Genomic DNA, 11,010 nt, shown 5'->3' with positions numbered 1-11,010 from the left:
TAAGGAGACCACCCAGGATCATGTTTTCAGAGCAAGCTACATCTCCTTGGACTCAGACATAGGCTATAACACACACCACAGTTCTTGAAGGCATGAAGCTCTCCAAACCAGAAAGACTACGGTGTGGATAGTGGATACCTAAGGCCATTATCAAACTGTTTTAAACAGCAACTCCCATAATGATGTTTTACCTAATTTAGTTCAGAATTAGCTGTTATGTGACATCAATGTTGGCCTACCAGTCCAGGACATGTGTTGCCTAATCATGGTCTTCTATTCTACTCAGTTTTGCTCTTATCCTTTACAAAACAAAGGAGTGATCATACGATAATTAAACTATACTTTGTCTGATAGTAATTGAAAACACATAGTCTACAATATAGCCTAGTTAAAGACTACAGCATTATCCATCTCTCTCTTCCCTTTGAAGATGACGGGACAATGAATAGGCTAGATCAGGGTTATTCAACTCTTACCCTAAGAGATCTGGAGCCTGCTTTTCTCTTCTACCTGATAATTAATTGCACACTCCTGGTTTTCCAGGTCTAAATAAATCTCTGGTTCGAGGGGAACAATGAAAAAAAGCAGTGGAACTGGCTTCAGTGAGGTTGAGGGGGCTAGACAGAGGGAGATATGAACATACATTTGTAAAGGAACTGGCCACAATCAAATGTTTTTTTTTTTTTGTAGGCTACTCAAACAGCAACAGTTTAATAGTTTATAAATGTTCCCGTTAGTTTTGAAATAACACAGCACTGTTGTGTTGCGTGCAGGTAGGCAGGCGGGGTAGTGAGAGGGCAACGATGCTGAATAGTGCCCCCCCCCACTGCAGCCCACTCCTCGTTCGTGCACTGACTTTCCAGGAGAAACCGCTTTGTTACGAACTGTATCCACATTTTACGCGGGTTACTCAAGTCCGCCTCAATTAAAAAATACAGCAGGACTACCCGGACGAGTAGTTGTTGGAGAAATAACGCGTACTGTCTCTTTAAGATCTCTTGGCTAGTCTGCTTCGTATTGATCAATCCACCATTTTCCAACACACAGCGGCGGCAGTGGTAACAGCGACGGCCCCTGCGAGAGATAGCCCTACCTGGAGACGCCAGGACCCGGGGCAGTCATGGCAGCGAACATGTACCGGGTTGGAGGTAAGGGGAACACAGCTATGGACAATTTTGTGTCTCGTTCTCCCTGGTTCGTCGCGGGTTTTGCAGCATGGTTTTGTCTTTTTTTATTTTATTTCCTAAAGCTAAAGTGCCTTGTGCTTTCAGTCGGTGATGAAGATGATGGTGACTGTGAGGAGGAGGAGGATGGTGATGAAGAGTCTCGTAGGGACCCCGGGTCCCCCCCCCCCCCCCTCTCGTTGTTTCTAAACGTCTCGCTGTTGTCACACAAACCATTATGGTCGTCTTTAGAGTTAACATTTTTTTTGTTTCTATTAAAGTAATTATTCAACGGTTTCGCTTTTAAAAGTAAGTTCGGCTTGCCAGTCGGCTGGCTAACGCATTAGTTGGCTAACAGGCTATTTGGCTCTGGTGAGAGAGTTGAGCATTTTGAGGCAGAGCACGGTAACGTTAACTGCTGCTGGCCTCTGAAGTTGTACTTTCAGAGTAATGAAAATACATTACGATGGTGCCTATTGTCTAATCAGAGCATATGGAATGTTATATTAGACCGACCTTCTTTTTTTTTTTGTCTATATCAAATGAATCAGCGTTTTGCATTTCATAATATGTACCACTTTACAGTAACAATAGCTACCTAGCAAGGTTAGTCTACTCGGGTTCAAGTTGACTTAAATTTAGTTTTCAACTCACCTGGCTCGTTCGGTGCATACTGAGGTCCGGTGTCACACTCCCTCCCCCTTGCAATACATTTGAATCATCAAATTGGCAACTGTATCCAGCAGTAGGCTAGTCATGCCACAGGTTTTAAACCAAGCTTCATTCATTGTTAGCTGGTGTGTGAACATGTTTCTGTTCGACCACGACAGTGTGTGTTCAGCAGCACCAGTTGTGGATTGTGATGGATGGGGTCAATGTGACCAGTCCTAGAGGAAACGATGTTTTACTTATTTTTATTGGAACAATTTAACACGGAGGAAACACTACTATATAACAATAGCCTAGCCTCTTACTATTAACTCACGTCAACTGGCTTCCAGTTGTGTTATGAATCATTTGTTTGTCAGACAGAGTGAGACAATCAAGCGAGTGTTCATAAGATATATAGTTTAGTTGGCACTGTACAGAAATGGTGACAGTTTCTGTCTGCTTGTGATCATGCTGATTCTGCTGAATAGAGGACCCATTTAATTGTTTTGGAAAGTGGGGAATTTAAGCCACTCGTTGCTATGCACACAGTTGGTGCACACAGAGTAGTTTACAGCATATCATTTTAATTGATAGCTGGGGAATGGAACTTTTTGACAGCAGATTCAGTACTGCTGCACACTCATTTTTAGAAATGGACTTTTGATGGAACTGTTTTGACAGTTTCTCAAGAACCTCTGAATAGCCATTCAATCAGTGCCAAGATAGTAAAGGTAAGCCTACATTTTAGAGGGAGAAATTATTTTGAATTGCCGTGTCAATCAGTAAAATGTATTTTCTGAAACCCTTTTTTACATCAGCAGATGTCACAAAGTGCTTTACAGAAACCCAGCCTAAAACCCCAAAGAGCAAGCAATGCAGAGGCCGTTCAGCACAGTGGCTAGGAAAAACTCCCTCGAAGACAGTAAACCTAGGAAGAAACCTAGAGAGGAATCAGGCTCCCAAGGGGTGGCCAGTCCTTTTCTGACCTGCTACATTCCCTTTAGGTCGCGTTTGGCCCGACAACCACAGCTCTTTGGTTCAATGTCGAACCGCTCATGGCAGTACACTGAAATCTAAGAAGGTCCAGGATCAAATGGATGCTTCTCTGGGTAGGTGCCTTGTCCCCTTCTCCAGTCTAGGGCAATGCCTGGCATCTGAGCAAAGCCGGGTTCCCCTCAAAGATAGCTGACACTTAAAAATACAATGCTGTGGACAATGCTGGATCATCAGAGGCATTGAGGAGGACTTCCCTTGTGGCTGAAGCATAGACAAAGCCTGTCACACATACACAGTAGGCTAACTAGGACCTAATGTCTTTGCAGATCACTCTTCTGGGCCCTCAACATTTTACACCCCATAGTCCATTTACCCTTATTCCTTCCGATAGAACGCTTATTTGTCTTTGTTTTCTGTAGATCACTCTTCTGGAGCGAGCCTCACCTGGCATTTAGGGTCCCTGACCATTTTTACCCTCCAAAACCCAAGGAAAATTATAAAAACAAGGGTCTGTATGGTTGCTTTTGATTTTGGATTCACACAGCATTATTGTGAACTAACATCATAATATCCTAAACCAATGTGCTGTCTGTGGCATAGGAGGAAAGTTGTTTGATCAGTAGCATCAATCTGGCATTTTCAGCTTATTGTCTTGGTTAACACGCACTGAATGAGCACCAAGTTGAAAGCACCATGGCCACTTTCCCTGTAGGTGTGTAAACTCAGGCCCCCTGGGGTCAAAGTTTCAGGAGAGGATCCAGGTAGTTGGTTGCTTGGACAAGCTTGACTATTCAGTTGAATTGGCTCTTTGGTGAAAGCCCCCCCCCCCCATGGCACTATCACATGGCATCTTCCTTACAGATGTGATTGGCTACATGTCATGCAGAGAGTGCATGATGGGATCGATGTTTGCGTAAAGGAAGACCGTAAGGACAAAAAGCAGCAGTATCTTCAGCAAGTGGCCATCAGTGGAAATGTCAATCACTGACCCCTTGAGTGTGATGTACTTCTGCATTGCTTGCTCTCTGGGTATCTGTATAAGTACTTTGTGACAAGGGCTTTATTAATACATTTGATGTGATTTCGATCCGCAGCAATAACCAAAACATTTTCCCAGAGAGAACATATGGTAAAATGACAAGTGACCAGTGGCAACACAGACGTTTGTACACTGCATCTCCTTGGAGCCGAACTGTGGTAGACGGCATAGATACACAGCATCTCCTTGGAGCCGAACTGTGGTAGACGGCATAGATACACAGCATCTCCTTGGAGCCGAGCTCTGGTAGAGCCATAGATACACAGCATCTCCTTGGAGCCGAACTGTGGTAGACGGCATAGATGCACAGCATCTCCTTGGAGCCGAACTGTGGTAGACGGCATAGATGCACAGCATCTCCTTGGAGCCGAACTGTGGTAGACGGCATAGATACACAGCGTCTCCTTGGAGCCAAACTGTGGTAGACGGCATAGATGCACAGCATCTCCTTGGAGCCGAACTGTGGTAGACGGCATAGATACACAGCGTCTCCTTGGAGCCGAACTGTGGTAGACGGCATAGATGCACAGCATCTCCTTGGAGCCGAACTGTGGTAGACGGCATAGATACACAGCATCTCCTTGGCAGCAGAATTGATACAGGCTCTCTGACAGAGGGCGAACACACCGCTCAGATAGAAGGCATAGCCTCCACCTTTTTCCTAACAGTCACAGACAGTATGGATGATCATGCCAAGTTTGGCTGGTGTTAGAATAGGCCCTGCATTTTCTTTACCTATCTGAGTGAGATGGATGGACACACTGTCTTTGGGGCTCAGCTACATGCTACGATTGGCTCTGAGGGAATTTGACTGCACTGTGACGTGGCGGGTAGTGATGGCGCATGATTGGCTGAGGCAGGCAGTGGGGGAGGGGTGGGGGTAGCAGACGCGGGCTGTGGGCACATGCAGGCTGATCTGGCAGGAGGGTAGGCGAGGGCTGGCAGAGACAGGCAGGCAGGCAGGAAGAGAGACCGACCGAGTGAGCTGGAGAAACGGGCAGGCAGGTTTGCCTGTTCTATATGTTTTTATTAAATTTGAGCTCTTTTGAAGGCTGTGGTTGAGCATGTTCAGCGTAAGATTCGCTGCATGTTTCCCATTAGTAAACCGCTCAAATTGAGTTGGTTAGTGTAGTTGCTACAGGAGTACACACGTGAGTGCATGGCTGAACATGTACAGTGCCTCCGGAAAGTATTCAGACACCTTGACTTTTTCCAATTTTTTTTCGTTAGTCTTATTCTAAAATGTTTTAAATAAATACAAATCCTCAAATCTACACACAATACCCCATAATCAAATCAAATGTATTTATATAGCCCTTCGTACATCAGCTGATATCTCAAAGTGCTGTACAGAAACCCAGCCTAAAACCCCAAACAGCAAGCAATGCAGGTGTAGAAGAAAACGGGTTGTTATACATTTTTGTTAAATTATATGAAACAGATCTTATTTACATAAGTATTCAGACCATTTGCTATGAGATTCAAAATTGAGCTCAGGTGCATCCTGTTTCCATTGATCATCCTTGAGATGTTCCTACAACTTGATTTGAGTCCACCTGTGGAAAATTCAATTGATTGGACGTGCTTTGGAATGGTCCCAGAGTTGACAGTACATGTCAAAGCAAAAACCAAGCCATGAAGGAATTGTCCGTAGAGCTCCGAGACAGGATTGTGTCAGCACAGATCTGGGGAAGGGTACTAAAAATGTCTGCAGCATTGAAGGTCCCCAAGAACACTGGCCTCCATCATTCTTAAATGAAAGAAGTTTGGAACCACCAAAACTCTTCCTAGTGCTGGCAGAAGGGCCTTGGTCAGGAGGGTGACCAAGAACCCGATGGTCACTCTGACAGAGCTCTAGAGTTAGGCTGTGGAGATGGGAGAATCTTCCAGAAAGATAACCGTCTCTGCAGCACTCCACCAATAAGGCCTTTATGGTAGAGTGGCCAGACGGATCCACTTCTCAGTAAAAGGCACATGACAGCCCGTTTGGAGTTTGCCAAAAGGCACCTAAAGACTCTCAGACCATGAGAAACAACACTCTCTCTGGTTGATGAAACCAAGATTGAACTCTTTGGCCTGAATGCCAAGCGTCATGTCTGGTGGAAACCTGGCACCATCCCTACGGTGAAGAATGGTGGTGGCAGCTTCATGCTGTGGGGATGTTTTTCAGCGGCAGGGACTGGGAGACTAGTCAGGATCGAGGAAAAGATGATCGGTGCAAAGGACAGAGAAATCCATGATGAAAACCTGCTCAGTACCTATGAATGGGGCGATGGTTCACCTTCCAACAGGACAACGACCTTAAGCACACTGTCAAGACAATACAGGAGTGGCTTGGGGACAAGTCTCTGAATGTCTGAGTGGCCCAGCCAGAGCCTGGACTTGAACCCGGTCGAACAGTTCTGTTGTGCAGTAACGCTCCTAATCGAACCCACAGACGCTGATGCTCCAGATACTCAACTAGTCTAAAGAAGCCAGTTTTATTGCTTCTTTAATCAGGACAACAGTTTTCAGCTGTGCTGACATAATTGCTAAAGGATTTTCGAATGAGCAATTAGCCTTTTTAAAATGATAAACATGGATTAGCTAACACAACGTGCCATTGGAACACAGGAGTGATGGTTGCTGATTATGGGCCTATGTAGATATTCCATAAAAATCAGCCATTTCCAGCTACAGTAGTCATTTACAACATTCACTATGTCTACACTATTTCTGATCATTTTGATATTTTAATGGGCAATTTTCTTTTCTTTCAAAAACATTAATTTCTAAGTGACCCCAAACTTTTGTGTGTGTGTATATTTTATATATATATATATATATATATATATAATTCCTAGGAGAACAGAGACCTGCTCAGTCAGACAAGAGATGAAGAGTTGGACCGGAGAGGATGGGGGTAGACAGTGGAGGGAGACTACAGGGGGAGACAAGGGGGGGGGGGGGGGTTTAGCTCCAGGCAGCCTATCAAGTGTGGGGTATGATAATCTGACATTAGTCAAGTTGCATGCAGGTTTAAGAGGAAAGGCACGCACTCTACTAAGCCCAGGGCCTGAGGGAGCGTGGAGAGGAGCGAGGGAGGACTGCAGGGGGGGGGGGGGGGAGGACAGGGGCAAGTTTTAGAGCAAGGGGAATGGGGTTGAAAGGAGAGGGAGGGAAAGAGGAGAGGGAGCTAGAAATGCAGTGGACAAAGAATGGGAAGAAAATATTGAAAATAGTGTTTTGATATACTGTACAAGCTATTGAAGTCCTCCATTGGTCCAGGTGGCCAAATCACACCGCAAGAATACAGTTGACGCTGTCTCTGTCTGTTGGCTATACAGAGTAGGCTAACCTTGTTAAGACGCTCTACTGACGTGTTTTCTCTCTCTCTCCCTCCTCCTACTTCTCTTCCCTCCACCCCTTTTCCTCAACAGATTATGTTTATTTTGAAAACTCATCCAGTAACCCACTGCTGATCCGGCGGATAGAAGAGCTCAACAAGGTGAGACGGTGGTGCGTGTGTGTGTACAGTCTCTCTGGCCCTAACTAGGGTTGTGGTGGTCATGAAATTGTCAGCCGGTAACTGTCACTCAAACAACTGCTGGTCTCACGGTAATTTACCTTTTTTTAAATGAACATAAACACGTTTTAGCATCGCAGGGCTTCCACGCGTAGCCTTTCAAGCAAGCCACGATTCGGATCTTTGGAACATGAATCCATTTATTATAGCCGACACCATCACAATAAATCCATGATTTAATTTAGGCTGAAGAAACATTAGGCTACATTATCTCATATCATGTTTCAGAAGAAGAGAAATGGCATATTATGAGTCTTATGTTGGGCTCTGATCTAGCTATGCTATATGGCCGTGGGCTGCAGCAGTTCATTTGGCAGGTAAGATTTGCTTCTAATTCCTGTAGCATTACATTATTTTAAAGTAAGGAGAATACAATTGAACATGGCTGAGTAAAATTACAAGGATATTTTCCCGGAACTATTTCCAAATATTCTGTGTCGCGAGGTTAATGAAGAAACAGATCCTCTTATTGCCTAATTTAGTTATTTGTGATACACACTAGTGTTGCATGGTATACTGGTACCACAGTAATATCATGTTACCAAAATGTCATACTTATGATACCAACATTTTAGAATACTGTAGTTCCGTTTCATATGGTACTACCTCTTTATTTATATAAAATGACATTCTGCTCCGCCCGTTCAAACCCTCCTCTAACCCGGACGACGCTGGGCCAATTTGTGCGTGCCCTATGGGATTCCCGATCACGGCCGTTGTGATACAGCCCGGGAACAAAACTCGGGTCTGTAGTGACGCCTCGAGCACGGCAATGCGGTGCCTTGGACCGCTGCGCCACTCGGAGGGGGAGGGGGGATTTGTTACATTGGAGCAGCGCCCAGAGGGAGCAATGTTGCTACATTGTATCATTTCATCACCTGTTATAACCAGGAGTACAGGCCCAGTCTCAGCAGACTTTGCAAGTTTACTGACAATGCAGCCTCTGAAAATGGAGCACTGCTTTGCGACAGGCATGTTTGCAGCCAAGAAAATGGCTTGTCTCTAGCCTATACGGTTACCAAAATATGACCCATATTACCAGATGCATATTTTACTCTCTATCGAGTTTCACGTGCATTTTTATATAGTTTCACAAACTGTGTTGCGGGCCATTTTTAAACTAATCCTGGCTCGCAAACTATTGCTTTGATAACAAACAACGTTGTTCAGTCATGTCACCTAGCCAGCTAACAACCTGGTAATGTAACTTGACAGTAGGTTTAGGCTAATTTGATTGGCACAGGAAGAAAGGAAAAGAGTCTGCTACTCGTGAGATGTGCTTCAAAGGTAGGATTCATATAGGCCTAATGTAAGCCTAAACTGTATCACAAATCAATTTCTTTCTGGTGCTCCTTAAATTTAGTTTGTGGCCTAACGTATTAAAAGTTGGGAGCAGTGTTTGTGGGAGAGCGAGAATGGTGTGTTTAGTATGAGGGAGACGGTGTGGGAAGGAGAGTGTGTGTGTGTTTTAACTGAAGAGTAGAAGGTTTCATGCAGTGTTTTCCCTTACTGACACAATGACATGCAGATCATTAAGCATGTACACTTGAAGTTGGAAGTTTACATACACTTAGGTTTGAGTCGTTAACTCATTTTTCAACCACTCCACAAATTTCTTGTTCGCAAACTATAGTTTTGGCAAATCAGTTAGAACATCTACTTTGTGCATGACACAAGTCATTTTTACAACATTTGTTTACAGACAGAGGGAATTATAACTTAAATAATCTGTCACAATTCCAGTGGGTCAGAAGTTTACATACGCCAAGTTGACTGCCTTTAAACAGCTTGGAAAATTCCAGAAAATGATGTCATGTTCTGATAAGCTAATTGACATCATTTGAGTCAATTGGAGGTGTACCTGTGGATGTATTTCAAAGCCTACCTTCAAACTCTGTGCCTCTTTGCTTGACATCATGGGGAAATCAGCCAAGACCTCAGAAACAAATTTGTAAACCTCCACAAGTCTGGTTCATCCTTGGGTGCAATTTCCAAACGCCTGAAGGTACCACGTTCATCTGTACAAACAATAGTGGGACCACACAGTCATCATCCTGCTCAGGAAGGAGACGCGTTCTGTCTCCTAGAGATGAACGTACATTGGTGCATAAAGTGCAAATCAATCCCAGAACAACAGCAAAGGACATTGTGAAGATGCTGGAGGAAACAGGTACAAAAGTATTAAATATCCACAGTAAAACGAGTCCTATATCGACATAACCTGAAAGGCCACACAGCAAGGAAGAAGCCACTGCTCCAAAACCGCCATAAAAAAGCCAGACTATGGTTTGCAACTGCACATGGGGACAAAGATTGTACTTTTTGGAGAAATATCCTCTGGTCTGATGAAATAGAACTGTTTGGCCTTAATGACCATTGTTATGTTTCGAGGATAAAGGGCGAGGCTTGCAAGCCGAAGAACACCATCCCAACCGTGAAGCACGGGGGTGGCAGCATCATGTTTTTGGGGTGCTTTGCTGAAGGGGGGACTGGTGCACTTCACAAAATAGATGGTGTCATGAGGAAGGGAAATTGTGGATATATTGAAGCAACATCTCAAGACATCAGTCGGGAAGTTAAATCTTGGTCGCACATGGGTCTTCCAAATGGACAATGACCCCAAGCATACTTCCAAAGTTGTGGCAAAATGGCTTAAGGACAACAAAGTCAAGGTATTGGAGTGGCTATCACCAAACACTGACCTCAATCATATAGAAAATTTGTGGGCAGATCTGAAAAAGAATGTGCAAGCAAGGAGGCCAACAAACCTGACTCTCTTATACCAGCTCTGTCAGAAGGAATGGGCCAAAATTCAGCCAACTTGTGGAAGGCTACCCAAAACATTTGACCAAAGTTAAACAATTGAAAGACAATGCTACCAAATACTAATTGAGTATATATACTTCTGACCCACTGGGAATGTGATGAAAGAAATAAAAGCTGGAATAAATCATTTTCTGACATTTCACATTCCTAACGTTGTGATCCGAACTGACCTAAGACAGGGAATTTTTACTCTGATTAAATGTCAGGATTTGTTAAACTGTGTTTAAATGTATTTGGCTAAGGTGTATGTAAACTTCTGACTTCAACTGTATATTCCTTCCTCCCATTCCTCCAGCCAAATCACAGGTAGGCCTTTGGCTGATTTTGCTCATATTTGCGTTCTATGCAGTATTCTATTATTCACTAAACAGTGTGAAAGTAAATTCAATCTGCTGTATTGAGTAGAAGTGTGAATTTCAGTGACAGGTTTTTGCATAGCACACGCGCAGAACGGGAACAAGTGTCAACAAGTATTCCCCCCCCTATTGTGACAACACTAATACAAACTATGCATACATGTTTGCCTTTTACATTCTAAGGCTGCATGATGCAACTAATGATTTGAAAAAAAAGTTGCATGAAAGGAAAGAGCTCTGCTATTTCACGTCATCAGTCTTTCATCCACAATTTGACAAGCACTTGATAATATTCTCACCTGTCAGACTATTGTCAATTTAAATCTGGTCTTTACAAATCTACTAATATGTGTGGATTTATGTTATTTAGAATGGCCCACAAAAAAAAAACATGTAATCCGTAGGCTGCACTTG

The 11,010-nt window shown here is 43.8% G+C and overlaps 1 protein-coding gene across 1 annotated transcript in view; it reads left to right on the top strand.

Annotated features, from left to right (window-relative positions):
- The first annotated feature begins 1,041 nt into the window (after window positions 1–1,041).
- LOC139374997 (metastasis associated 1) overlaps window positions 1,042–11,010 on the top strand; it is a 45,736-nt gene continuing 35,767 nt past the window's right edge. Inside the window, exons 1-2 of the mRNA XM_071116325.1 lie at window positions 1,042–1,148; window positions 7,269–7,336. Coding sequence (XP_070972426.1) covers window positions 1,121–1,148; window positions 7,269–7,336 — 96 coding nt within the window. The 5' untranslated portion in view covers window positions 1,042–1,120. The remainder of the gene's footprint in view (window positions 1,149–7,268; window positions 7,337–11,010) is intronic.

The sequence above is a fragment of the Oncorhynchus clarkii genome, chromosome 19 (genome assembly GCF_045791955.1).
Source record: "Oncorhynchus clarkii lewisi isolate Uvic-CL-2024 chromosome 19, UVic_Ocla_1.0, whole genome shotgun sequence".
NCBI lineage: Eukaryota > Metazoa > Chordata > Actinopteri > Salmoniformes > Salmonidae > Oncorhynchus > Oncorhynchus clarkii.
Note: the sequence above shows the minus strand (reverse complement) of the source record. Positions and strands in the feature narration are given on the sequence as shown.